The sequence below is a fragment of the Rattus norvegicus genome, chromosome 10 (assembly GCF_036323735.1).
Source record: "Rattus norvegicus strain BN/NHsdMcwi chromosome 10, GRCr8, whole genome shotgun sequence".
Lineage (NCBI taxonomy): Eukaryota > Metazoa > Chordata > Mammalia > Rodentia > Muridae > Rattus > Rattus norvegicus.
Window position 1 is genome coordinate 101,604,754 of NC_086028.1, and position 26,932 is coordinate 101,631,685.

Here is a 26,932-nt window from a genome sequence, read left to right on the forward strand (position 1 = left end):
GTGTTTGTCCTTGAGCTAGAGAATGACAGGAGAGAAGGTGCTGCCCTTGCCCTGGGACAGTTGCCAAATCACTGACTGCCACTTCTTCCAGGAAGTTCTGAGCTCTGGATCCTGAAGGACATTTTCTTCCCAGGGGCCGGATCTCTTAATGACCTGCGGTGCAGTTCTGCCCTGCCCTGCCCTACTCTGCCGTTCACGGTCGTGCATTGAGGTCCCCCAACCCCCACCCTGTGTTAGTGTGAATCAGGCATCCCAGAGAGCCACTGGGTCACACCTGTTGCTTCTCTGGCCTTGCCTTGCCACCTACCTGTCCTTTCTCCAGAGCGGAGGTCTCACCTGGCCTGCTCTCTGCCGGACGTCAGCACCCCGCCAGGCTCAAGCTAGGTGATTTCACTGTCAACATGACACACCCTAGAATCTACTGGAAAGAGACTTGTGTTTTGTTAGGCGTGTGTGTGAGACAGAGAGAGAGAGAGAGAGAGAGAGAGAGAGAGAGAGAGAGAGAGAGGAGCAGACAGAGAGACAGAGATGTGTGTGTACCATGAGCATGCTGGTGCTTGCACATGCCAGAGCAGTCGAGTTGGATCCCCTAGAACGGTAGTTATAGGCAATTGTAAGCCGAGTCATGGGTGCTGGGAACTGAACCTGTGTCTTCTGCAAGGGCAGCCTGTGCTCCTAACCTCTGAGTCATCTCTCCAGCTCTGGAAGATGGTTGGGGTGTTGTTGTTGTTGTTTTGTTGTTGTTGTTGTTGTTGTTGTTTTGAGACAAGGTTTCTCTGTTGTAGCCCTGGCTGCTTTGGAACTCTCTCTATAGACCAGGCTGGACTCGAACTCCAGAGATCTGCCTGCCTCTGCTACACACACCCCCAAACACACACACTCTAACACACACACTCAAACACACACACTCTAACACACACACACACACACACACACACACACACACACACACACACGCCCAGATGGACAGTCTTAACTGTCCTGATCACCCGTCCTGGCAGCGCCATTCCCTGGGTAGGGAGTCCTGAATGCCAGGATCCACTGTCTCTGTTTATGCCTGTGGTAAGATGTGACCAAAGGCGCAAGTTCCTGCACCAGTGGTGGGCTGTAACCGTAATTAAAGCCAAGTAAAGGGGTTGGGGATTTAGCTCAATAGTAGAGTGCTTGCCTAGCAAGCACAAGGCCCTGGGTTCGGTCCTCAGCTCCGAAAAAAAAGAAAAGAAAAGAAAAGAAAAAAAAAAAGCCAAGTAAACCCCTTCTTCTCTAAGTTACTTTGTGGCAGGAAACAGGACATGGCAACAGAAACCAGAACACAGAGTTTCCCGAGTTGTTGATTGACCCAGAAATTGAGTAACTATCAATGGGTTCACATTCAGCTGTCAATCAAGCATCAAACAAAAACAGAAAACAAAACAAAATGGTCCTTGCTCTTCTGACCTCGTCGTCTCTGTGCCTTTTTGGACAGGTTCCGTGCTCTAGGGTCCGGGAGACAGAAAGCTGTCTCTGACCGGGAGAGGTGTGGTGCCATCCTCAGGGAAGTCCTGGGGGCAGAGTCACCCCGCTATCATCTTGGAGCCACTCAGGTACACGTGAGTGCACGGGGGACGTGAGTGCAGGGGTCCCTAGAATACAGCATGTGACCAGATGTGGGGAGGTTGAGGCCAGAGGAGAAGAGCAGGCATGCCCAGTCTGCTTCCGAATCCTCCCACTCCCCACCGCCCACCCCCTACCTCACCCCCACCTCCCGAAGCCTGCCTCTGCCTACAGGTTCTACTGCAGGAGCAGGGCCGGCAGCAGCTAGAACAGTTGTGGGCTCAGCGGCGCTCACAGGCCCTGCTCACTCTGCACCGTGGCCTCCGAGCCTGTATCACCCGTCAGCGGCTCCGTCTCCTACCCCGGATGCAGGCTCGTGTGCGGGGTCTCCAGGCCAGGTGAGCAGGTAATGGAGCCAGGACCAAAGTGGGAAGGTGAGGCTGGGGAGCCCAGGCTGGCTTCAAACCCTTCTGGATCTGAGATTATATCTGCCCATTCTGCCTCAGCCTTCTGAATCTGAGATTATATTGGCCCATCACCACACCTGGCATCCAGCAGCTGCTCTGTCCATCCTGCCTGGTTGCTGGAGACAAAGACTGCAGGGATGGGGTTGGGGATTTAGCTCAGTGGTAGAGCGCTTGCCTAGCAAGCGCAAGGCCCTGGGTTCGGTCCCCAGCTCCAAAAAAAAAAAAAAAAAAAAAAAAAAAAAAAAAGACTGTAGGGATTTGGCCTCTCAGGCTGGCTGCAGGGGAGGGGTCAGATTCAGAAAGCAATACTGCCTTCAACCCAAGGCAAACTTGAGGGCTAAGAATAAGATGTAGCAAGCGCCATGTTGAGGAATACCATCACGGGCAACCATAGCTACTATCTTTTCATTTGTTTTCTTTTTTTGTTTGTTTGTTTGGTTTTTGTTTTTGTTTTGCTTTGTTTTGTTTTGTTTTTTCCCCAGGACTGGGTTTCTCTGTGTAATAGTCCTGGCTGTCCTGGAACTTGCCTTGCAGACCAGGCTGGCATTGAACTCACAGAGATACACTTGCCTATGCCTCCCAAATGCTTGGAACAAAGATGTGTAACACCACCCACCACCACTCACCACCACCCAGCACTACTATTTGTGCCCCACTTTCACCACATAACCTGAGGCAAAGTGACCATGAAGCAGTAACTCCAAACTCCCCACACAGCCACCAGCTTCTAGTAACTCCAGTGTGTTCTCTGTCTCTAGATTTGCCTATTCCGAGTATTTCCTGTAAGCTGTGTTGCAGGTCTGTTCCCCTTATGCCTGGCCTAATTTACTTAGCTTTTAATGCCTTCAGAGCTTGTGCCGTGGCGTGGATCAGAACTTCATTTGCTTTCTGTGGCCGAGTAATGTTCCGCCGTTCAGTGACACAGCTTCTTGCTGACGGCTGCGTGGGTCGCTCCCATCCCTTATGAACGTGGCTGCTAGAAGTATCTATTGGGCTTTCTGTTTTCACGTGTCGGGTCTGTACCTAGGAGAGAACTGCAGGGTCGCGCTGTCGTTCTCTGTCAAGCTCTTTGAGAATCTGCCTCACCAGCTCTCATAGTGCTTAGGTCAATCTGTATTCCAACCAACAGTGCAAGTAGCTCCATATATTTTGTTTATTTATTTATTATATATGAGTACACTGTGGCTGTCTTCAGACACACCAGAAGAGGGCATCAGATCCCATTACAGATGGTTGTGAGCCACCATGTGGTTGCTGGGATTTGAACTCAGGACCTCTGGAAGAGCAGTCAGTGATCTTAACAACTGAGCCATCTGTCCGGCCCACATGAAAGTTCTGTACTGACTGCTGGGTTGTTTCATCAAGGGATCGAATTTTTGTGCTGGGGATCAAACCCACGCACTTGAGCACGCTCGGAGGGGCTCTGCAAGTGAGCTGCAGCACACACTTCCAATCCTGTCAGGTGTGCTAGACCGCAATAGTTTGCTCTTTCTTTTTCTGTCTGTCTTTCCCTTTTCCTTCCTACCTTCCTTCCTTCCTTCCTTCCTTCCTTCCTTCCTTCCTTCCTTCCGTGAGACCAGACCTAGAATTTGCTGACCCGGCTAGTCCGGGTAGCCAGTGAGCTCTAAGCATCTGTCTGCCTCTACCTCCTCCGCATGGAAGTCACAGACACTAGCTGGCTTCTATGTGTGTGGCTATGAGGCCTGGAGCTCAGTGTCTCATGTTTGTGTGGTGAGTACGTCGCTAACTAAGTCATTTTCCTGGCCCCGGAATATTTTTATTTATTTATTGCATTGCATAAGTGCTTTGTACCTATGTCTGTGCACCACATGTATGCCCGGAGCTCTTGGAAGGAACACGCAAACAGAGTATCTTTGAGAATTTCCCAGCTATGAGAAGACCAGTGTCCTCAATGAAGGAGTCCTGAGCAGGATACGTATTAAAAATAAACCCAGGGGTCTAGAGACATTGCTCAGTAGTTAAGAGCATCTGTTTTTCTTACGAAGGACCAGAGTCCAGTTCCCGGCACCTGTCAGAGGACTTTAACTGCCTAAAACTCCGACCCCAGAGATCTGGCGCCCTCTTCTGGCCACCTAGGAATGCTTCACTCACATGCACATAGACACCACCACACACATATGTACAACTAAAAATAAAAATTCTAAAAGCTGGGGGTGGTCGCATATGCCTGGGGTGGGGGGCAGAGGCAGGTTAAGGGCCAGCCTGGTCTACATAGTGAAACAGTCTGAGAACAAGACATTTCCTGGTTTAGCATAGCATTCTGTTCTTTACTGTTGAACATCGGGGGATTCACGGATCCAGAGTCCGTTTTCACACCACCATCTAGGTTTAGAGAGGGTTCAGGTACCAGGGAAGAAGCTTAGGTTTCAGGGCTCCACCCCGCCCTCCCCCACCTTACACCTCCAGGAAGCGATACCTCCGGCGGAGGTCAGCTCTGGGACAGCTGAACACCATCCTCCTAGTGGCTCAGCCCCTGCTCCGGAGACGACAGAAGCTACAGGTAAGAGGGGTTTGGAAATGTTTATGGATGGCAGGGAGGCTCAGGATAGAAGCCTTGGCTGGCCAAGTGGGCAGAATCCTGACGGCCTGAACTTGCCAGGACTGAACTATCACAACCCACTGCTTGTTGACCACTTCTATTTCCTGTTCCAGCTGAGGCACACCCTGGGCCCTGTGGCTGATGCCTTACTTCATCTTGCCGCCCCTGCACTCCCAGGGCTGGCCCTCCCTTTTAGCCTCAGTCCCTCCTATTCCCTCTAGGCCCCTGTGGCCCCCTTCTGCTCTCTCTCTTGCCCAATGACTCTTATGTGAGAGCCATAAAACCGCTCAAAGGTCAGTGCTTACATTCTGCCCCCCTTCCTGACTCCTCCCCAGCTGGACTTTGTCCCCTGAGACCATTTGTTCCCTTCTTTACCTCTTCCTGGTGCCCTGGCAGACAGGCAGTGACATCCACAGCCTGGTGACCGTGAGCTTGGAGAAGAGGGTAGAGGTGGGTGAGGTCAGGTAGTCGTACCCTTTCGGGTCTATGACATTCCTTGGCTGCCATCCTGCCTTCTGGGGATTAAAGGGGACACCGAGCTGCTGAGTTGGTGATGGGCCGCTAGTGCTGTGGGGACATCAACTCTTACGGGATCTCTCCCACAGTGTTCCCGTGGCCCGCAGAGTGGGGAGCCCCGGGGGAAAGTGTCAAGTATGGTGAGTGATCTTGGAAGCGGGGGTTCTGTGTGGTATGGGCCTGGCACAGTATGGGGAAGAGTATAACATGTAGCCATCAGGGTCCCACCCCTTATGTGCCACCTCAGCAGAAGACTGGGGACTCTCTTTCAGCGGCTCTGGAGGCCTGATCATCTGTTCCCAGGATGGGTCCTTGTTCTTTAGAGACACTTAATCATCCTGGAGATTTGGGGAGGGGAGGTGCACCCAGTCCTTCTCGGCTGTCCTTTAGTTCCTGATGATTGGTTTGCTTCACCAGGACCCGGGGCGCTTGGAGATCCCAGCCCAGCTGGCTGCTCTGCTGGAGAGAGCAGAAGGTGAGTCCTCTTAGTGTAGAGATGGAGTTCCTTGTATCCACTCACAAGCTCTCTCTCCATGGTGGTTGGCAACCTGACAGGACAAGCCACGGTCTTGAGTGTCCTAGGCTGCCTCTTGTGTCCCTTCTCAGGCCACCAGGCCAGACTGACTGGGAGCATCACAGAGTCCCTACCACCTGAGGTTCCTGTCCGGCCCAGCTTGACTCTTCCTCCAGACATTGACCAGTTTCCCTTCTCCAGTTTCGTGTCCACCAGCTTCCAGGTGAGGCCCCTATGGGCTTCCAGGATTCAGAAGCCCCCGTGTAGCACCCGCCAGGCAGAAACGGGCCTCCCCCTTCTCTCAGGTCGTCCCCATGGTCAGCAGCGCTGCTTGGAAAACAGTCCTTAAACAGAGGTCTCTGACACACAGGCTTATTTCGGCCACACCTTTATCTGTGCCAGTGGCATTGCCCTGTAAGTTGCGTCCTTAAAGAAGGTTTAACCACAAGCTTACCATGCTGGCGGACTCAATACGAAGGCAGGATTCACAACCGCATGTACAGGAAGATTCTTGTATTAGTGTATTTACAAATTTATTTGGGTTAATTTCTTTATTTATGTAGCCCTGTTGTCCTGGAGCTCACTGTGTAGATCAGACTGGCCTCAAATTCAGAGATCCACCTGCTCCTGCCTCCCAAGTGCTGGGATTAAAGGTGTCCCTATTTTAATAAAGATGTCAAAGACAAGACCTTAACTTTGGTAGTCCTGGCTGGCCTGGAGCTCTTCAGAGAGATCATCAGCTGCCTCTGCTTCCCAAGTGCTGGGATTAAAGGCACAGGGCTCTGCCTGGCTTGGTGTCCATTAATGAGAGAACAGTTAAAGGGCGGAGAGCTTCTCATGGGGTAACAGTGCTTCCTGAGCACTCTTGAATTCAAATCTCCAGCACCCACGTAAGAAGCCAGGTACAAACACACACTAGGTCTGTCACCCTAGTATTAGTTGGCAGCGGCAGAGGACTCCCTGACATTCGCTGGCCAGTCCGCCTATGCAAATGGTAAGTTTTTTTAGTTCTGCCACAGACTCTACCTGAGGGCAAGTAAGGAAGATGGCTGGTACCCTCCTGGGGCACACCTGCGTGTGTGTGTCCGTGTAACACACACACATGCACGCATGCACGCACACCTTTCCTCCTCTCAGGGTACACACTCCTGGGGGAGGGGGCGTCCTTGAGGAGTGGCTTCTCTGGCCAATGCAGAGGACAAACATTATGTCCCCCTCCTGCCCTCCAGAAGCCATTTCTGCCCAGACCAGGGCAGCCACTGGCCGAGCCCCTGACGAGGTTGGATGGCGAGAACCCTCAGCAGGCTCTGGAGATCAATAGGGTGGTGAGTGACTCCTCCAGGAGGGACAGGGTGGCCATCATAAGGACGTAAGGACGGACTGGAAAGGTACAGAGGAGCCCTGGGCTTCCTGCTCTGGCTTTTGTGTCAACAGATGCTGCGGCTCCTGGGAGAGGGGTCCCTGCAGTCCTGGCAAGAACAAACCATGGGCACATACCTGGTGCAGCGGGCACAGCGCCGGCCAGGACTTAGAGATGAGCTCTTCAGCCAGTTGGTGGCCCAGCTGTGGCACAACCCGGATGAACAGCAGACTCAGCGTGGCTGGGCCCTAATGGCAATCCTGCTCAGCTCCTTTCCCCCTACACCTGCCCTGGAGAAGCCATTGCTCAAGTAAGAAGCCCAGTGGGTAGGGCCCTGTGAGTGGGACCGGCTACCCCGACAAGCCTGCAGCAGCCCTGTGTCGTCCCCACAGATTTGTGTCTGACCAGGCCCCCAGTGGCATGGCAGCCTTGTGCCAGCACAAGCTGTTAGGTGCCCTGGAGCAGACACCGCTGGCTCCCATGGCTGCACGGTCCCACCCACCCACACAGCTTGAGTGGAAGGCTGGACTGCGACGGGGCCGTATGGCGCTGGATGTGTTCACATTCAACGGTGAGGCCTGCCTCCCTCAGACAGTGGAGCCAGCCTTGGTTCCCTGGTCTCCTCCTGCCTCAGCCACCTTACTGATCTGCCCTGTGACCCTCGTGTCCTCTGTCTGGTGTGGGGACAGTAACTACTTAGGGTGGAACCCTGTGTCTCTTACCCTCCCTCCAATCGCCCCTCCAATCGCCCCTCCGCAGAAGAAAGCTATTCCGCTGAAGTGGAATCCTGGACCACAGGAGAGCAGCTTGCAGGGTGGATCCTACAGAGCAGGTATGGCCAGCTCAGGGTGGGACAGCGCAGCAGACTGACCACTGACTGCTGCCCCCACTGCATGTCCCCTAGGGATGGATACTCTTCCTCCGTGAGCAGAAAGAAAAGGTTTTAGGGTGAATGGGCTCTAGCTGTAGGCTCCAGAGAGAACACAGAGATTCTAAATGAGGGGCCCTGTGACAGCAAAAGGCCCAGATCCTAGCTCCATAGGCAAGCAAATGGGATATCAGAGCCTGGAGATAACCAAGAGGGCTTTGAGGTATAGATAGGAGTCTCAGTCTGAGACTTCTGAATGAGGCTGAGCTCCTGGTTCACACGTGGGATGGGGACATCATTAGGAAGGGCTCCCGCCCTAAGAGACCGCCCTCCATTCCTGAAGGGTTGTCATCTGCCTATTCCTGATGACCTCCATGTCTTTCCCCCGCCCAGAGGCCTGGAGGCGCCCCCTCGTGGCTGGTCTGTGTCACTGCATTCTGGAGATGCTTGGCAAGACTTGCTGGGCTGTGACTTTGTGTTGGACCTGATAGGCCAGACGGAGGACTTGGGAGACTCAGCCGGTCCCCACGACTACCCCATCACTCCTCTTGGTTTGTATGTACCATCTGCCCTGTCTCCAGCTGGTAGCCCCCACAGCCGCCCTGCCATCGCCTGGTGCAGACATCAGAGACCTCTTAGCTAACAGTGTGCACTCCCCTTAGAGGTGACTCCCACAGAGGTCTCTTAGCGAGGCCCCATCTTTCCCACAGAGCTGAGAACATCCCTCCAGCCCCCGGTGTCCAAGCTCCTTCCCTGCCCCCAGGACTCCCTCCAGGTCCAGCCCCAACTCTGCCCAGCAGCCGCTCTCCAGGTAAGGCACACTGTGTTTGGCAGAGTGCTGGAAATCACCTCGGGTGGCCTCTCGCCCCCATAGATGCCAGAACTTATTCTTGCCCAACAGGTGAGGCCAGTAGGCCGGGGAACCTGGATGGTTTCTTGGACCACCTCTTTGAGCCAGTCCTCACCCCAGGCGTTAGTGTGAGTGGCTTTCCCAGCATCCCCTCTGCTTTGGGGCTGGGGCTGGGGCCTGGCAACTCCTGTCCCTCCCAGGCTCTAGATCTGACAATGCCCATTGTCCCTTCAGGATTTGGAACAAGGCTGGGCCCTGAACAGACGCATGAAGGGAGGGGGCTCTATTGGGCCCACCCAGCAGGGCTACCCCATGGGTGAGTAGAGCTGGTTTCTCTCGAGGGCCTCCCAGGCCCTGCAGCACAGTCAAGAGCGCTCCGAACCTCCGTGGGGAACTGAGATGGGAGCTCTGGCCAGTACCCCAGTAGCCAATGCATTTCTCTTTGCCTGGGGCTAGAGGGAGAAGGAGGTCTGGGGGGGGGGGTCAGATAGGTCTGAGAGACCCTGTTCCCTTAGTGTACCCAGGTATGGTGCAGGCACCCAGCTACCAGCCAGCTATGATACCCGCGCCTATCCCCATGATGCCAGCCATGGGCACAGTCCCAACCGTGCCAGGTGAGGCTGGGTTAAGGGAAGCAGGAGAGAAGCTCTCAGGACTAAAGGTGTGCGTGTTGGGGAGGGCCCTGCTGGGAGTCCAGATGGAGTCTAGGACTAAGAGGTTCAAATCTGGCCGTGCCACTTACCTGCTCTGGACCCCTGCTGCTGTTCTTTACAGCCATGATGGTCCCACCCCAGCCACAGCCTCTGATGCCCAGTTTGGACTCAAGGCAGCTGGCAGAACAGCAGCAAAACTTCATTCACCAGCAGGCGATGATTCTGGTAGGAACTGGGGCTGGGGAGTGAGGCTGCCTGGAGAGTGCGGGCACGGGGTGGGGCCAGCCCAGGCCCTTGTTGGGTTTGCCTCCCCCCCCCCAACCCCCAGCTGAGGACGGAACCCAGGGCCTTGTGCTTGCAAGGCAAGCTCTCTATCACTGAGCTAAATCCCCAACCCCTGGGTTTGCCTCTTATTCCGTTTCTCCCCACAAGGCCCAGCAGATGACTGCCCAGGCCATGAGCCTGTCCCTGGAGCAGCAGAACCAGAGGCGCCAGCACCAAGCTCAGGCCCCTGGGGCCGCCTCCCAGGCTCCACCCTCAACCATTGCTCCCAAGGCCAAGAAGCCTCCTGCACCCCAAGAGAAGCCAGCGAATGATCCAGAACCTTTGGATGTTTCCTTTAGAGTAAGAAACCTAGGCTAGGCAGAACTCTAGGTCGGGTCTAGTCTGGTGTTTGACAGGTGCCAGGAAGGTGCCTACCAAGGTGAGAGAGACCCTGGGAAGGTAGTAGGCAGGATGGGTCCGAGAAGCTCTGAGAATGGGATGTTGTGAGGACAGGGGCATGGCTGTCTAGGGGCTGCACTTCATGACTTTCTTTTACCAGGAGGACACTCCAGAGGAGGCTGAAATCAGGCCTCAGCGCCCCAAGAGCTTTCAACAGAAACGGGACTACTTCCAGAAGATGGGTAAGGGTGGCAGCCATGTAATTTAACTGATGTCTGTAGCCTGGGGAGGGAAGGCTGCGCTCTGCTCCTCTGTCAGTGTGGCCAGGAGACCAGGGAAGCAGGCTGGACAAACACAGGTGACAGAGGAGGCCCCCGGCATTTTCAGGCCAAGAGCCGATCAAGGTGAAGACGGTGAAGCCTCCAGCCAAGGTTCAGATCCCCCAGGAGGAGACAGAGGAGGACGAGGAGGAAACAGCGCGTAGGTGTGGTGGGCTGCAGCTCCGGTGCTTCCCCCGTGGAGAGCGCCTGCGCACTTTGTTCAATTGTCTTCTCCCTTCCTGGCAGAGGTGTCCCCTCCTCCTCCTCCTCCCCCAGTTGTGAAGAAGCCGCTGAAACAAAGTAGGACCAAAACTGGAAAGGAGGATGAGGTGGAACCCGCACAGAAGGAAGAACCGACACGGGACGGGGCTCCCAAAGTGCAGAGCTCCAACTCCACCCCTCAGCAACCCAGCAGGTCTCCTCCCATGGTGAAGAGCTCCGATTCCACCCCTCAGCGCCCGCAACCCAGCCGGGAAATCCGCAACATCATCCGCATGTACCAGAGCCGCCCAGGGCCTGTGCCTGTGCCTGTACAACCCACCAGGTAGCCCCTGGGGGTATGCGGTCAGAGCTGTTTCTCTCAGGGAATCGCCCTGTGCGGTACTAACTTTCTCTCTCTTCCTTGAGGCCCTTTAAAACTTTTCAGAAGAAAAACGACCCTAAGGATGAGGCTTTGGCTAAGTTAGGAATAAATGGTGCCAGCTCGCCCCCATTGGTGAGCCCCTTCCCAACCATCCATCTTCTCCAGGGCGTGGGCTGATTTGCTTAGGGGTCCTGGGCTTTCAGGGTAAACTTGGCCTTGACTGTAGGCTTGTGCGTTCTCCTGCAGACGTCGCCTACTCACGGGAAGAGCTCCCCACCAGCTGTGGCTCCTAGACCCAAGGCTCGACCACGCCTTGAACCCTCCACGTCCATCCGGGAAAAGCAGGGACCCCTTCGGGACTTGTTTGGCCCATGTAGCCCAAACCCACCTACAGCGCCAGCACCCCCGCCTCCACTCCCACCCCCACTGTCTCTGCCTGGGGAGCCCAAGAGCCCCTTAGTCGAGTCTCGTGGTGAGGAATCCCTTTTCCGGGGTTGAGCCTCTTAGGGTTGGTGGCAGCATTCATGACTGCCTCTTGGGGTTCATGGCAGAAGCCACCCATCCCCATTCGGCTGAGGCCAGCTGTTTGGGCATCTGGACTTTGGAGCCTTAGAGGCCTGGATTCCTCATTCCTATCCAGGGCAGGGCAGAGGCACCTTGGGGCCAGTCTAGCACTAAAGGACTGATGTTTATAGGGTGTTGTCCTCGATGTAGACCTGGCAGATGTGTTTTGGTGGAGGGTGGGGTGGAGACCCAGTGGCAGCAGCTAGCATGGTTAGGGACACTAGGAAAAATTCAGGACCAGAAATGAAGGCAAGAGATAGTGCCAGGAGGTACAGATGCAGTGGTTGGAGGCTGAGCAAAAACAGCCCAGACTGACGGTCTCCAGCACCTCAGTCCTGGCTCCTCTGGTCCCCATCTTTTTTTTTTTTTTTTTTTTTTTTCGGAGCTGGGGACCGAACCCAGGGCCTTGCGCTTGCTAGGCAAGCGCTCTACCACTGAGCTAAATCCCTAACCCCCTCTGGTCCCCATCTTAAGGCGCTCCACTCTCTCCGGCAGCCTTGACAGAGCCCATGGAGGACAGGGGCATCTCCACGAAGCTCCTTGTGCCCTCTGGAAGCGTGTGCTTCTCTTACGCCAATGCACCCTGGAAGTTGTTCTTACGAAAGGAGGTGGGCACAGGGGTGGTGCCTCAGGCTTCTGGGGCTGGCAGGGCAGGGCTGTGTACAGGGCTGGCTCAAAAGCCCCGCGCATCCCCTTCCACATGAACCACTTTTTCAAAGCTGGTTTTTCGTGGCTGGGCCTGGGAAGGCAGGGGTAGGCAGGGGAGGACGCAGCCTGGTGTGATCTCAGCTCTTTGCACTGTGTCTTAGGTGTTCTACCCTCGGGAGAACTTCAGCCATCCCTACTGCCTCAATCTGCTCTGCCAGCAGGTGAGAGCCTGGCCACACCCACCAACCCACCACACCCACCAACCTGACCCCACCCACCAACCGGCCCCACCCACCAACCCACCACACCCACCAACCTGACCCCACCCACCAACTGGCCCCACCCACCAACCGGCCCCACCCACCAACCGGCCCCACCCACGGACCCACTGCCTCCCAGAAACCCTCGCTCAAACCTGGGCCTAGTTAACAGCCTATGAGGAGTATAGTACCTCAGGCACTCAGAGAGCATGGCCTTGCTGCAGAGCCCTGTCCCACAGGGTCCTTACAAAATAGGCATGGTGACCAACTTAGTTTTGCCAAAGGGAGGGCCAAAGTGTATGCGGTTCAGGCTGTAGCACACACTAGGCGCTTCATAAATGGCCATTACCTGGTCACTTTTGGCAGGGCAGTGTATCTCAGCTGATACACTGTGCCAACGGCAGCAGACCGTGGTGCCAAAGGAAGGAGTGTGGTGGATGTGGGGTGGGGAAGGGACAGCTCTAGGTTTGGGCATGGGAGCCTTCTGCGTTGTCTGTCCCCCATCCCTCTGCCTGTCCCACCTGTGTCTCTAGCCGGGCGCAGCGGGCCCTGCTGGGTATGTATTCACCACCACTGGGCCCCTGTGCACTGCACACCCATAGTTGCTGTGGGTGACTTCCGGTGTCCGGACCTGGTGCTGACCGCCTTGCTCTGTCCACAGATCCTGCGGGACACCTTCACAGAGTCCTGCACCCGGATCTCACAGGACGAGCGGCACAAAATGAAAGGCCTGCTGGGTATGGGTCCTCGGAGTTGGGGTACGGGGGCTGGGCTAGCCCTTGAGAGGAAGTGTCATGGAAGCAAGGATATCATGGACCCTCCTTGCCCACAGGAGACTTGGAGGTGGGCCTGGACTCCCTTGATGTTGCTGAAGACGGCATCAAAAAACGCATTGTGGTTGCTGCTCGGGACAACTGGGCCAATTACTTCTCCCGCATCTTCCCTGTCTCGGTCGGTGACTCACTCGGGTTTAAGGAGTGTGACCCAGCTCAGCCGTGGAACTCCGCTCAGGGGCTCCAGACGTCTGGACCGGGAGTGTGACTGACCCACTCACCCTTCCTGACAGGGTGAGAGTGGCAGTGACGTACAGCTGCTGGGCGTGTCTCACCGGGGACTGAGGCTGCTGAAGGTGACCCAAGACCCCAGCTTCCACCTGGACCAGCTGAAGACACTCTGCTCCTACAGGTAAAGCCACCGCAGAGCCGGGGTCTGGGTGGCCACGATCCGTCTGCAGCTCACAGCCTGGCTCTGTCCACAGCTATGCCGAGGTGTTGGCTGTGCAGTGTAGGAGCACCTCCACCCTGGAGCTGTCACTGAAGAGTGAGCAGCTGATCCTGCACACGACCTGGGCGAGGACCATGAAGGCCATGGTGGAACAGTTCCTGAGTGAGCTCAAGAAGGCAAGTGGCTGTCCCGCGCTGCCTGGCTTCCCCGGGGTTGAGGGGTTTAAGTCAAGGTTCCTGGTACTCCTGGGTTACTGGGTGGGAGGATGTCTGGGCAGGTAGTGGCTCACCCGCTTGCCCACAGGACTCCGGTTACGTCATCGCCCTGCGCAGCTACATCACCGATGACAACAGTCTCCTCAGTTTCCACCGTGGGGACCTCATTAGGCTGCTGCCGGTGGCCGCTCTGGAACCAGGTATCCCCAGGGCTGGCTGAGGGAGGATGCCGCGGGGCACGGGGGTGAGGGTGGGTGAACCATCGTTTGGGCTCGCCTTCCAGGCTGGCAGTTCGGCTCTGCCGGGGGCCGCTCCGGACTCTTTCCTGCTGACATGGTGCAGCCAGCTGCTGCCCCGGACCTCTCCTTCTCGCTGGGAAAGAGAAACAGCTGGCAGCGCAAGAGTAACAGAGTAACAGGGCCAGCTCAGGAGGTGAGGAAGACAGAAGAGAGGTGAAGTGATAAAAGGCCTAACTCGGAGTCTCAGAAGGAAAGAGCGGGGTTGCTTCGGGTGCTGCTCACTTCCGGTGACGTGGTGGCCAGTGCTCAATGTGTTCCTATCCTTTGCCGTCTGCCTCCTGACTTTTTGCCATGTGAGACTGTAAGCCACGCCCTCTGACTCTGGTACTTAGGTCGGTGTCTTCATGGAGGATGCTTAATAAATAACCTTGGCTTTCCTGGCTTCTGATGTCACTCCTCTTGGGTCTGATGGGTATGGGGGAACCAGGGCATGACAGTGGGTACAGGGCCTCTGGGTTAGATGGTGGGTACCGGGGTGGTACCAAATTTCCTGTGCTCCCAGCGCCCCACCCATCTCAGGAAACAAGAGCCCAGCGAAGCCTCGGAGGCCACCTCCGTTACGACCTACAGCTCTCTGTCTGCTGACTCCCACAACTACACCATGCGGGAATTTGCCCTGCGCTACTTCCGAAAGCCTCATACCTGGTGAGCGCCCTCAACCAATCCCTGCGCCTGTCTGTCCCCAGCTTTCCTGAATAATAGTCCCACAGGGTCACCAGGCCATTGGGCCTGTCATGGGCTTCGAGACCTGGGACAAGAGCAAGACCAAGCAAGCAGGGCTGTCTTTTCCTCTGCCCTCTACAGGTTGACCCAGATGAGCGCAGGCACCAAGGAGACCACTGTAGTCAGCCTGATCCAGTACACTAAGGCAAGGGGCTGGGTCGGGGAGGAGTCTGGCCCTAGGATCTGCCTTCTGACTCCCAGGGCCGTAGATGACAGCTAAGGCTCTCTGGCCACAGGACCCCATCCAGGAATCCCTTACCATCTTCTGCAACGAGGACACAAACACTAAGGCTGTGGCTGGCTTCAAGGGTGAGTGGCTGCAGGCAGCCTTGGTCCCCATGTGCACAGTGCTTTGGACCTGGACATCTGGCTTCCCCCGACCCCCACACACTTTGAGCTCTCCCTGGATCTGCCCACCCGCCAATTTAGGGAGTTTGCCCCACCAGCTTGTGTTTCCATCCATGGGATGTGTGACATCTGGGGCAGCTGGCTGACACTGGCACCCTTGGTATTTCCCTGAGTCTATTCCCAACTCAACCAAGTTAGGGGCGACTGTCCTACCTGGTGTGTTTCGGGAGTAGTAAGGCATCAGATGCCAGGCCAGGCCCTGCTAACTGTGCTGCATGTCCTGCCTGCAGCTCTGATGCAGTTTATGGGGGACCAGCCTAAGCCCCGGGGTAAGGATGAGCTGGCTCTGCTCTATGAGTTGCTGAAGGTAAGCAAGAACTGGGCGCCAAGACCTGGGGCATCCTTCCTGCCTTCCTGTCTGGGCCTGAATGGGGCTCCCACCCCTACCCAGTCCTTTATCTTCGTTAACAGCTCAAGGCACTACTTGCCTGGCTGTTCTAATATGCAAACAACACATGCTTGCCTAAGGGCTGGGGGGTGCACTCGTTAGTGAGTGTGCTAGATTGAAAGTTAAAGTCCAAATAAAGCCAATACTCAACCAGTTCCTATGGGAACAAAGATTAATGAGGCCCTTAGCTCCCGAGTTCACATTGCTGCCGTCTGCGCCAGCTCCACTCATATATTTTCTACGCACAAGAGTGCGTGCATGTGCACAGCGTGCCTGTGGAGGTCAACGGGTAACTCTCGGGAGGTGATTCGCTATTATGTGGGTCTTGGGTATGGGACTTGATGGTCAGTCAGGCTTTCTGGCGAGCCATCTTACGGGCTCTACAAATACGTTTCAAAATACGTTGTCTCCAGTTAAACCTGAGCGCTCAAAGCAGGCACTAGGCACCTAAAACAGATGGAGGCTAAGCCATGGTGGGGTCCAGTCTCACAGGAGAGACAGGAGCAGTGCTGGGTGCTGCTGAGGTGGAAGCTTTGTGACCAAGCTCTGGAGGAGAAAGGAGCTGTCTGTGTGTGTGTGCACGCGCACTCAGGCCGTTACATGGGATTTGATTTTCCGGTCAAACCTATGACTTGATGGGAATCGATGCGCTATCTCACAGGGTCCCTCTGGCTGTTCCTTGATATCCTCAGGTCTTTTTTTTTTTTTTTTTTTTTTTTGGTTCTTTTTTTCGGAGCTGGGGACCGAACCCAGGGCCTTGCGCTTCCTAGGCAAGCGCTCTACCACTGAGCCAAATCCCCAACCCCGATATCCTCAGGTCTTATAGGAAGTTACTGACCCCAGGCGAGGGAGGGTGCTGGCCTGGGCCCAGAGGCAGCAGCAAAGTGGGGAGAAGCAGGGGTGGGGGTGGGATGTGAAGCCAGAGAGCAGAGCAGCCTTAATGAACAGGTCTGGGCTGGCAGAGGATCTGGTTTAGACTCAGGAGGTCTGTAGTTCCTGATTTCTGAATGGGGTGGCCTGGGATCCAAGAGATACTCTAGACTGGAGGCAGGAACCGAACTAGACAGGAGAGCTGGCAGCAGAGGCCGCTGGGATGCAGCAGATAGGGGAGGTGACCAAAGATAACCAAGAGCTTTCAGAGAAGCAGGTTAAAAGGCGGTGGTCACCACTGCCTCTTTGACTGTGGCGCTAGAGAGCACTCGGTTAGAAGCGTTAAATTTCGTTTATTCTGTGCGCGTTCCAAGGCTACAGGACAACCCGCACAGGGTCTGTTCTTTCATTTCACCCTGTGAATTACAGGACAGGACTTGGCTGGCAACGTCCTCACACCCACTGAGCTATTTTGCCAGCTCCTGTTTAGCATTCTCTTTCAGATTTAATCACGTAATTAATGTGTACCTACACTGCAGGTGACTGCAGAGGCTAGAAGAGAGGGTGCTAGAGCCCCTGAAGCTGGAGTTCTGGGTGATCTGCCTGACATGGCCGTTGGGAACCGAACGCTAGTCTTCCACAGGGGCAGCGAGAGCTCTTAACTGCGCCCTCTCTCCAGCCCCACTGTCTAACATTTTGAAGGCCCTGGGTTCCATCTCCAATGTAGAATAAAAATAAGTGACCAGCTGGGCCGGGCAAAAGCTGGCAGCTGCTGAGGGTGAGGAGAAGAGGTGACTTCTGGGATGTCACCTTCACTCGGGCCTCAGGTAGCCATCACTCCCAGCTGCCTCCCGGGCTCTGCTGGCCTGCCTCTGCCTTACCCACTCGCTCTTCCCTACCCACAGCTGTGCCAAGAGGACCTCCGGGACGAGATGTACTGCCAGGTCATCAAGCAAGTCACAGGACACCCCCAGCCGTGAGTGGGCCTTGCGGGGGAGGGGACTCGGGTGGGACGGTGCTGTGGTTGGCCAGTCTGAAGCCCAGCTCTGTCCTGCAGGAAGCACTGTGCCCTGGGCTGGAGCATCCTCAGCCTCTTCACTGGCTTCTTTGCACCATCCACCACTCTGATGCCCTATGTGACCAAGTTCCTGCAGGATTCCAGCCCCAGCCAAGGTGCCAGGGCTGGGAAGAGGGACGTCCAGGGTTGAGAATGCTGGGTATAAAGGGCTTGGACACACCCATCACCTCCATCATTCTGGCTCTCTGCAGAGCTGGCCCAGAGCAGCCAGGAGAACCTCCAGCGCACGGTTAAATATGGGGGACGTCAGCAGCTGCCGTTACCTGGTGAAATGCATGCTTTTCTGGTACTAGGAGTGGACGGATGGGCCTTTGGGACTCTTCTATAAAGGGATGGGGGCGGTGCTGACAGGGGAGCAGGGGGCCTCAGACTGCTGAGGGCTGACCTTACAACTTACTTGACAGAAAGGGCAAGCATCTCGTTTGCTTCTGATTCACCTGCCTGGGGGTGTGGACTACAGGACAAACACACAGACTTTCACGGTGAGTGGGGGATGCCAATGAAAGGGGCTTCCTGCCCATGCTCTGGCCTCCAGTCTCCATCATCACAGCCTGTCCATGTGCCCAGGTGGCAGGGGAAGTGCTAGAGGAACTGTGTGGACAGATGGGCATCACGGACTTGGAGGAAGTGCAGGAATTTGCCCTCTTCATCATCAAAGGGGAAGGTGAGCCATCCCAGGGAACGGGATAGCCTTGTCTGCCCAGGCCACTGTCCAGGCCACAGGAATGCAGATTCTGTGCTGTGTCTGTGGTCAGTGCTGGCATGGGTCCCCTATACAGGTGAGCTGGTTCGGCCACTGTCGACCCCCGAGTACATCAACAATGTGATAAAAGACCAGGACATAAGCCTGCACAGCCGGAGGCTTGGCTGGGAGACTCCACTGCACTTTGATAACACCACCTACATCGAAACCCACTATGGCCAGGTCAGCCCCCTGCCCAGAAACTGCTGTGCAGTGCCACTGCTCAGAGTGGGGAGTTCCTGTCTGGGCAACCTCTGGAATCCCCTCTCCACAATGACACTGTGACAAGAAAAAGCCACTGGCTGCTGGGGTTGTGACACAGACCTCTCACCCACCCAGGTGCTACGGGACTACCTGCAAGGGAAGCTGATAATGAGTGCCCAGGCCGAGGCTCAGCTCGCACAGCTCGCTGCCTTTCAGCACCTCAGCAAGGCCAGCACCGGTCCTCCATCAGAGTGAGTGGACTCAGCTCAACCCCTCCCCCAGCCTGAGGGTGACTCCTGCCTACCACCTTCAGACCAAGACCACTTCACTTAGTCTACCTTGATCCTGACCACACTATCCTGGAGTAGTAAATACCTCTCCTCCTGCCCCACCCCAACCAGCTCCTGAGCAAGGCTCAGGGTCCTCACCCACAGTAGGTGCCAGTCACTACTTGGCACCGAATGCCCCACCCTGCCCCAGGCAGTCCATGCCTACAGTCAAGTGACCCTGGTGTGCACCCTAGGCCAGAGCTGCTGTCTTATATCCCCAAGCCACTGCAAGGGCAGGTGAACACAGCCAGCATAAAGAGCTTGGTGATCCAGGAGCTGAGGCAGATGCAAGGGTACAATGAGCAGAAGGCACAGATCGGCTTCATCGGTAGGGCTGCCAAGGGCCCGCTGCCTGGGAGGGTCAAGGCCAGGAGGGCAGGGGTGAAGGTGGGAGGGTGAGGAGGCCTCTGTCTTACAGAGCAAAGCGGGCCAGGTGCCAGGGATCAGCAGCCAAGGCCCGTGCCGTTCCTCTACCCACAGAGACCACGACCCAGCTGCCCCTCTTTGGCCACACTGTGTATGTGGTGCTGAGGGTCAGTAAGCTGGCCCTCCCTGGCCCAGTCCTCCTGGGGCTCAACCGACAACACCTTGTCCTCATGGACCCCAGCTCTGAGGTAGGCAGTGTTCCTGTCCTTGTGCCGGCTGGGACCTGGTCAGTCCTCACCCAATCCACGGCCACTCCTCCACCCGAGCACCAACCTCCGCTCTGTCTGCTGCCCCAGAAACTCTGCTGCTCCATTGCACTAAAGGACCTCCAGCGGCTCCATCTAATGAGCCCGCTGGAGGAGGATGGGCCCCCTGGCCTGGAACTCAATTACGGCTCTGCTGACAACCCCCAGACCATCTGGTTGGAGCTGCCACAGGTGAGTGACGGAGCCTCTGCAGTCCCTAGGGAGGAGGTGTTGTCTGTTCAGCCGAGGTGACGGGGGTGAGGGGCTGCACTGAGCCGTCTCTGCCCTGCAGGCCCAGGAGTTGCAGCACACCATCATCTTCCTGCTGGGCAGCGTGTCCACTCAGTGGCCAGGTCTCTGAGGAGAGTCGAGAAGAGGCAGCAGCCTCTCACTGGGCAGTCTGCCTTGGTCCTGCTCTGAAACTGCAGCACAGCCCCAAATGGAGGCCATGAGGCAGGGGCTGTGACTTCCCCTGGGGGAGTAAGCAGACACTTTCCCTGAGGTGGGCTGAAGAACTGGGTGTGGGCATCTGATCCAGGATCGGCAAAGCGTTCATGAAGCTCTACATGGAGCAGCACAAGTAAAACTCTCAAGAAAAGGACTGTGTGTGAGCATGTGTCTCCACAAAACTCCCAAGGAAAGGACTGACTGTGTGTGAGCATGTGTCTCCACAAAACTCCCAAGGAAAGGACTGTGTGTGAGCATGTGTCTCCACAAAACTCCCAAGGAAAGGACTGACTGTGTGTGAGCATGTGTCTCCACAAAACTCCCAAGAAAAGGACTGACTGTGTGTGAGCATGTGTCTCCACAAAACTCCCAAGGAAAGGACTGTGTGTGAGCATGTGTCTCCACAAAACTCCCAAGAAAAGGACTGACTGTGTGTGAGCATGTGTCTCCACAAAACTCCCAAGAAAAGGACTGACTGTGTGTGAGCATGTGTCTCCACAAAACTCCCAAGAAAAGGACTGACTGTGTGTGAGCATGTGTCTCCACAAAACTCCCAAGGAAAGGACTGTGTGTGAGCATGTGTCTCCACAAAACTCCCAAGAAAAGGACTGACTGTGTGCGAGCATGTGTCTCCACAAAACTCCCAAGGAAAGGACTGACTGTGTGTGAGCATGTGTCTCCACAAAACTCCCAAGGAAAGGACTGACTGTGTGCGAGCATGTGTCTCCACAAAACTCCCAAGGAAAGGACTGACTGTGTGCGAGCATGTGTCTCCACAAGGACTTTATTCTTGCATATCTCACTTGGGCCTGGCCTTCCTGAGCTGCAGAGCTTCTCTCCCAGTGAGCTCTGCTGGGACAAGGTCTACAGGCCGACATCTCATAGAAGAGGGCAGTGGAGAACTGGAGTGGGCCCCACCCTGATAGAGAACTTAGCTACAAGACAGGAGGACCATTGGTCCCCCGACACACACACATACACAACCTCCCCTTTGGCAGCAGCCATATTATCTGGACCTTCGTATCTGGAGATCTGGCCATGAAGGCCGGCCAGGAAAGCAGGCTGTCAGAGGACCAGGAGGGTCTTAAATAGGAAGGTGTGCTGACTTCTGACCTCCAGTGAGGTTTGTTCACGGAGAGAAAGACCCTGAGAAAGCTGGTGCCTGTGGCACAGAGGGCAAGAGGGAGACGCAGGCATTGTTCAGTCATCGCTGTGGGCCACACAGGCCATGCCAGTCAGCTTCACTCTCGCACCGGGCACGGTTGTGGAAGAACTGCTTGATTAGGCTCTGGGCCTCTTCCTTCACTGCAGATGGAGGGGGGGACACAGAAGGTGACGACCAGGCTCTGGGCATTACTCCCCCACCCCCGACCCCCACAGTGCCTTCTGGCCCTGGCCAAGATGGCACTCACCACTCCTTCCAGGAGAGAGCTTCTGAGCCAGCAAATGTGAGAGGTGGCGGGCAAAGCCCTTGAACAAGTCCTGGACGGCAGAGGGAAAGGGTCCTGAGCTGCTTGCCTCAGGGCAGGGCCTAAAGTGGGCAGCGCTGCTCTGCCCTGTCACCCAGGGTTGCACAGTCCTCGCCACCCCACCCTCCCTGCACTGACCCAAGTATTCCAGGTCTGCTCACCCTACCTTGGATATAAACCTGCCCTCCTTGTAGAAGGGGGTCAGGTACCTGACCACAATGTCTGCAGCCTCTTTCAGGGAGATGCCAGGAGCTGAGAGCTGGCAAGGTTCGCGAGCCACTCTGTTCTCGGTGCTGGGGTCACTGGCCAAGGCGGAAGAGTTGGTTGAGGGGCGAAGCCTCTTCTGAGCCCTCTTCTCTTGGCTTTCCTGTACAGGGCCACAGCACATGGGGTCACTTTTGGGGTCCCCTTTACTGGCTCCATCCCCTCTTCTTGAAGGAAGCCTACCCCTTAGCACCATGAGCCTTTCTGCAGCCCAGCCCACCTGCTGCTAGAGTATGAGAAATGACTTCCCCTGAACCCTTTACCAGAGCAGGGTAGCTCCCTGCCTCCCACCAGTCTCCTCTTTCTCCTAACTCCCAGCACTACAGTACCTGCTGTGGTCTGGGCCTCTTCTCCGCCTGGGTTTCCTTTAGAGGGCTAGGCTGACCTTTGGGGAGGCTCTGGTCTTCAAGTGAGCAGGTGCTGGCGGAGGAAGAAGGCATCAGAAGTCTGGGTCTAGCCACACTCAACCCAGCATCCCAGCAGGGCCCACTGTGGCCCGAGCCTCAAGCTTCGCAGGTACAGGTGGCACAGGGGTCAGATGCTGCCGTAACAACCATGAGGATTCCCTGGCACCTAAACTCTTACCTTAGCCTCTCCCTGGGACACTCAGTCTGAAATACAGCCACCAAATGTCCCTGGGCTCCAACTTCTTCTGTGCACTTCCCTGGGACATCCCCACAGGGGCTGGCATCTTCTGAACTGGGGACGGAAGCAGCGGGTGGCGGGCATTCTGTTCTCTGACGGAGGAATCGGGTGATACTCTGGGAGTCCTTGCGGGCTGCTGTGGCTAAGAGCTGCTGTCTCTTGCTGGCCCTAGCCTTGGCACTGCCCTGGGAAGAGCCTTTTGTCCTCTTCTCAGGTGAGGGATCCCCACAATTAGTCCTGCTTCCAGGAGCTTCCTCTTGGTACCCAAGGCAGGGCTTGCTCCTGTCTCCATCTTGAGGATCACAGACCCAGCCTGAGGGCTCCTGTTCACTCTCCAGTGCAGCCTCTGGGGCCAGCTTCTCGGTCTGAGACTTGCCCAACAGTTCTGTGGCTGTCTGGAATGGGCAGGGGCCTTTAGAGAAGCCAGCTCCTACTCTCTTGGGTTTGAGCTGTGAGGAGAAAGAAGTCACAAGACTTAGAACCCCAGACCTTCTCAAGGGCAGCTGTGACTGTAGTGAGAGGTTCTCAGGACTGCGAGAAGCTGAACAGGACACACTAGGATCAGGTTGATGGGGGAAGAGGGCCTGACTGACTGACTGACTGACTGACTGACAGATGATGCATAGCACAGAGAGCTGCGCTGCTCTGTGACCCTTTCTGACATCTGGGATGGGCAGAGCTGTGGTGCCAGGAGAGGAGAAGTCTGTTCCACCGGAGGGCACTGGTGCAGTGGAGTCTTCCCTGAACTAGGCTGGTAGTGGATCCCTCCCTGCCCTGCTCACCGAGTACAAATGTGAGGTTGGCGGGATGTCATAGTCACTGGGCTCCAAGAGCTCAGCTATGGCCCCACAGCTCTTGGTGCTGCTTTCCATGTCATAGAGCTGACCGTCCTTGGAGGCTTTGTGGATCTCAGCCACCTAAAGAGGAACGGGCAGGGAGACCACGGCACACAGATACAAGCTACTGCTTAACCCAGTCCCAGTCCTCCAATTCTGCTGTGCTTTTGTGCAGCGCATGGGGTGTGGATGCTGGGGAAGCATGAGTTCTCACTGGGATGGCAACACCTCCAGCCAGCCAGTGAATGGGGTGCTTTACTGGGGTCGGTGCTCCAGGGCCAGCAGGCCGGCAGAAGGCCTGAGTATGAAGAGGCTGCCCTGCCTTCTCCTAAGCTCATGAGCATGTACTACCTGGCTGGCACCCTTGGCTTACCTTCTTGAGAACACTGGCCTTGTACAGATTGACCATCTTGGCACTTCGGAATGTCTCATGCTCCAGTTCCACAGCCTTGGCCTGTAGGTCAGCTCTGTGGGAAGAAGCAAGAACCTGAGAACAGGCAGGCGGTGAGGATTCTCTAGGCGCCCTGCGGTTACTGTCCCTTAGTAGCCTCTGGTGCACCCCTTGTAGGGCTGTAAGGACTGGGACCCATGGAGTAGGTGGGTCACGACTGCAGAGAGGCATTCTCTGAGGGAGGAAGCCTTGGCTCCTACCCTGGTGACCTTAGGATGCTCACCCGTGAGTGGACCCTGCAGCCTGGTGGTTACTGTTCAGAGCCTCCTCCAGAAGTCTCAGGCAGTGCTCACGGGCCTGTGAGAGTGAAGTTGTGGTCACCCCCCCTCAGGAGCAGAGAGGGGCCCTGAGGGCAAGAGAAGAGCTGCCCTTCTCTTACCTTCACTGTGAGCTTAGGGATCTTCCTGCTTGAAGCATCTCTCAGGGGACAGTCTTCACCTGAGAGGAGGGTAGGGAAGGTTTCCTGTCTGACCAGCTCCTCCAACCCTCACCAAGCCCCTCCGCTCTTCACACCCCGGCACAGCACCCATGCCCCCGGGAGCACTTCCGTACCAACCTGGGGGTGTGAATTCTTCTGGCTTGGCCTCTTTGCCCTGGAAAACAGACAGCAGGAGGGACATGAGACACCGTTTCCTGCTGCAAGAAGGCTGGAGAAGGGACTGAGAGGTGGTGCTCAGGGGACCATCCAGGACCCTGCATGGGCCACTGTGTGCTGTTTTTTGTTTTTTTTTTGGGAGGCAGTGCATTTCAGACTGAGGTCCACTATGTAGGCAGTCCCTGGCCTTATACTCCGGCCTCTGCCTCCTAAGTGCTCGGATTAAAGTTGGGCACCACCATGCTGGCTTAGGTTTTTTGTTAACTTGACAGAAATTAGAGTCATCTGGGAAGATGGCGCCTTAGTTGAGGAACTGCCTCCCGCAGCCTGGGCTGGGGGACATTTTTCTGATGGATGTGGAAGGGCCCAGATTCCTGTGGGTTGTATACTCCTGGGTGAGTGGTCCTGGGTTGTATAAAACAGCCAACCAAGCAAGAGAGCAGCACTCTTCCATGGTCCCTGCTTCAGTTCTGCCTCCAGGTTCCTGCTGAGCCCCTGCCCTGACTTCCCCTGATGCTAGACAGTGATGTGGAAGTGTCAGCCAAATAAGCCCTTTCCTTCCCATGTCGTGTTTTCTCATAGCAACAGTAACCAAACTGAGCCACTGAGCCCCGTCAAGGCCTCTGCCCCTTTACCTTGCGCAGGCTCATCTGTCTCTGATAGAAAAGATTCCACTCTCTCTTATGAGCCTCATCTCTGCCCTCATCACCGCTGCCTCCGGAACCTTCATCATACCTACAGGACAGGCAAGGTGAGAGCAGCCACCGTCCCAGCTCTGTTCTTCCCCAGTGATGCCACCTGATGGGTCAGTGATGTGCTGGCCCCCAGGAGGGTCATGTGGCACACTGCGGGAAGAAGGCCTGGCTGGTGCCAGCGAATGCCCATCCATTTCGTGGCTCCTCACCTGCTGAAGCCCCCGTAGCCCCGGCGGCCTCCCTCATACAGCTCAGGATCGAAGCCGTCCCCCTGCGAGGGCCCGATGCAGGTCTTGCCCCAGCTGCTGCTGTGCTCCAGGGCATCAAGCTTCTTCCTTATGGCTGCAGGGCTCTGGCAACAGTCACAGCCTTTGGCGCAGGCGGGTGGCGCATCCCCAAAGTACTTAGCGATGGCGGCATGGCGGCACCTAGAACAGGCAGTGCCCAGGGGCTGAGGCGGTGGGGCTGCTCACCCAGTCTCCACACGCTGGCTGAACCACCGCCCAGCCCCAGCCTTGGTGCTTCTCATCTTTCGAGAGACTTTTTAGGTTTATTTTATGTGTGTGTCAGGAACCACAGTGCCTGACGAGGTCAGCGGTGTCGGATCACTGGAACTTGCGATGGAATGGTTGTGAACCACCATGCGGGGCTGAGACTTGAACCTAGGGTCCTCTGTGAATACGTATATGCTGAGCCATCTCTCCAGTTCCTGTCCTGCACACTTCGTCCCATCATCTGCTGCCGCCCATGGCAGAGTTGGGCCTGTGAGATGGAGCCGTTTCCCTACCGTCATGTAACACTCTGGGTGGCTGGGATTCAGGACGTGAACCTTGTTCTGCTTGGTCACCCATGAGCTCTAGGGCCCTGCTCTCCCCTCTGCCCAGGGAGATGAATCACCCTGGGGAGTCAGCCTCTGCCACCAAGGCTATACCAGGTGGGCGTTTCACCTTGAAGGCCACGGCCTCTCTTCTGCGGCCGTGGAGCAGTGTTAGGGTGGGGCTTGAAGGCATCGCACCAGGATATGAGCACTGATGACACGTTCTACAGCAAGTGTCCCTCACTGGATGAGAGGAGGGAAGGACAGGAGAGGGCCTAGCCTGTCTTTAATACTTGTCTCTTTCTTCTTCTTCCCAGTTATTTACATAGAGACAGGGACTCACTATGTAGCCGGGGATGGCCCAGAGCTTATCGAGTGCTCATCACGGTAGAATGGGGCGGTCTCAGAACTCAGAACTCTGCTTCTGCAACCGACCACACCTAGTATCTTGTTTGTTCCTAAGATAGGTCTCTCTATAGCTCAGGGTGGCCTTGAACTCATGAGCTTCCTGCTTCGGATTCCTGAGTTCTGGGATTGCAGGCCTGAGCTCCCACAGCTTTCACTTGCACCGTGATCTTTCCTCAGAGACCCCCAGCTTCTCCAGACCCCACCAAGAGCTCTTTTGCCCTAGGCTGAGGGCTGTACGTGGCATAGGTCCTACAGCAGTTGATTCTCTTTTCTTTCTTTTTTTTTTTTTTTTTTTTTTCGGAGCTGGGGACCGAACCCAGGGCCTTGCGCTTGCTAGGCAAGCGCTCTACCACTGAGCTAAATCCCCAACCCCAGCAGTTGATTCTCAACTTGTGGGTCTCAAGCCTTCTGGGGGTTGAATGATCCTTTCAGAGGGTTTACCTAACACTACCTACCCCAAAACAGTAGCAAAATTACAGTTATAAAGCAGTAATGAAAATGTTATGGTCGGGGGTCACCACACCATGAGAACTGGATTAAAGGTCACAGCATTAGGAAGGCTGAGGGCCGGCCGCTGTGCTAGAGGCAGAGCAATGTTGAGAGCGGCCATCATGCCTAGTCACTAGAGAGCCCACTTAGCCAGGGAGATCCAGCCTCACTAGAGCCTCCCTCTTACCTTCTAACTCCAGATGTTCCCCTGGAGAAAACCACTCTCTGCCCAAGCTGGAGGCAGGACCCACCTCAGTGTGGGAGGCCTGTCTCTTTCCTGATCCCTAGGCTGAGGCACTGTTCTAT

At 55.9% G+C, this 26,932-nt stretch overlaps 2 protein-coding genes across 7 annotated transcripts in view; one reads left to right on the plus strand and one right to left on the minus strand.

The window, feature by feature from the left end:
- Myo15b (myosin XVB) overlaps nt 1-20,339 on the plus strand; it is a 37,421-nt gene extending 17,082 nt beyond the window's left edge. The window contains exons 19-63 of one of the 2 annotated variants that reach the window (NM_001402394.1): nt 1,466-1,583; nt 1,768-1,931; nt 4,428-4,521; nt 5,166-5,216; nt 5,494-5,551; nt 5,683-5,813; nt 6,820-6,915; nt 7,025-7,260; nt 7,343-7,521; nt 7,710-7,782; nt 8,212-8,373; nt 8,529-8,629; nt 8,720-8,796; nt 8,903-8,984; nt 9,184-9,282; nt 9,443-9,546; nt 9,754-9,945; nt 10,145-10,226; nt 10,372-10,464; nt 10,551-10,848; nt 10,932-11,019; nt 11,134-11,359; nt 11,947-12,059; nt 12,261-12,320; nt 13,021-13,096; nt 13,192-13,310; nt 13,426-13,544; nt 13,618-13,759; nt 13,887-13,998; nt 14,082-14,230; nt 14,600-14,742; nt 14,902-14,965; nt 15,057-15,129; nt 15,459-15,535; nt 17,392-17,462; nt 17,544-17,659; nt 17,756-17,850; nt 17,969-18,046; nt 18,132-18,228; nt 18,344-18,489; nt 18,646-18,761; nt 19,034-19,167; nt 19,320-19,453; nt 19,562-19,702; nt 19,803-20,339. In NM_001402394.1, the coding sequence (NP_001389323.1) occupies nt 1,466-1,583; nt 1,768-1,931; nt 4,428-4,521; nt 5,166-5,216; nt 5,494-5,551; nt 5,683-5,813; nt 6,820-6,915; nt 7,025-7,260; nt 7,343-7,521; nt 7,710-7,782; nt 8,212-8,373; nt 8,529-8,629; nt 8,720-8,796; nt 8,903-8,984; nt 9,184-9,282; nt 9,443-9,546; nt 9,754-9,945; nt 10,145-10,226; nt 10,372-10,464; nt 10,551-10,848; nt 10,932-11,019; nt 11,134-11,359; nt 11,947-12,059; nt 12,261-12,320; nt 13,021-13,096; nt 13,192-13,310; nt 13,426-13,544; nt 13,618-13,759; nt 13,887-13,998; nt 14,082-14,230; nt 14,600-14,742; nt 14,902-14,965; nt 15,057-15,129; nt 15,459-15,535; nt 17,392-17,462; nt 17,544-17,659; nt 17,756-17,850; nt 17,969-18,046; nt 18,132-18,228; nt 18,344-18,489; nt 18,646-18,761; nt 19,034-19,167; nt 19,320-19,453; nt 19,562-19,702; nt 19,803-19,871 (5,248 nt within the window). In that variant the 3' untranslated portion in view covers nt 19,872-20,339. Of the gene's footprint in view, nt 1-1,465; nt 1,584-1,767; nt 1,932-4,427; nt 4,522-4,628; nt 5,011-5,165; nt 5,217-5,493; nt 5,552-5,682; nt 5,814-6,819; nt 6,916-7,024; nt 7,261-7,342; nt 7,522-7,709; nt 7,783-8,211; nt 8,374-8,528; nt 8,630-8,719; nt 8,797-8,902; nt 8,985-9,183; nt 9,283-9,442; nt 9,547-9,753; nt 9,946-10,144; nt 10,227-10,371; nt 10,465-10,550; nt 10,849-10,931; nt 11,020-11,133; nt 11,360-11,946; nt 12,060-12,260; nt 12,321-13,020; nt 13,097-13,191; nt 13,311-13,425; nt 13,545-13,617; nt 13,760-13,886; nt 13,999-14,081; nt 14,231-14,599; nt 14,743-14,901; nt 14,966-15,056; nt 15,130-15,458; nt 15,536-17,391; nt 17,463-17,543; nt 17,660-17,755; nt 17,851-17,968; nt 18,047-18,131; nt 18,229-18,343; nt 18,490-18,645; nt 18,762-19,033; nt 19,168-19,319; nt 19,454-19,561; nt 19,703-19,802 lie in introns of those variants that run through there. The other variant, XM_063269887.1, reaches the window with a different exon arrangement.
- Nucleotides 20,340-20,723: 384 nt separating this feature from the next.
- Nucleotides 20,724-26,932, minus strand: part of Recql5 (RecQ like helicase 5) — a 39,106-nt gene continuing 32,897 nt past the window's right edge. Inside the window, exons 8-19 of one of the 5 annotated variants that reach the window (XM_017597161.3) lie at nt 25,122-25,340; nt 24,853-24,952; nt 24,179-24,215; nt 24,002-24,060; nt 23,846-23,919; nt 23,545-23,638; nt 23,118-23,252; nt 22,276-22,784; nt 22,020-22,110; nt 21,636-21,793; nt 21,370-21,439; nt 20,724-21,262 (exon numbers count right to left, since the gene is read on the minus strand). In XM_017597161.3, the coding sequence (XP_017452650.1) occupies nt 21,260-21,262; nt 21,370-21,439; nt 21,636-21,793; nt 22,020-22,110; nt 22,276-22,784; nt 23,118-23,252; nt 23,545-23,638; nt 23,846-23,919; nt 24,002-24,060; nt 24,179-24,215; nt 24,853-24,952; nt 25,122-25,340 (1,549 nt within the window). In that variant the 3' untranslated portion in view covers nt 20,724-21,259. Of the gene's footprint in view, nt 21,263-21,369; nt 21,440-21,592; nt 21,794-22,019; nt 22,111-22,275; nt 22,785-23,117; nt 23,253-23,544; nt 23,639-23,845; nt 23,920-24,001; nt 24,061-24,178; nt 24,216-24,852; nt 24,953-25,121; nt 25,341-26,932 lie in introns of those variants that run through there. The other 4 variants (XM_039085675.2, NM_001105853.1, XM_039085674.2 and 1 more) reach the window with 4 other exon arrangements.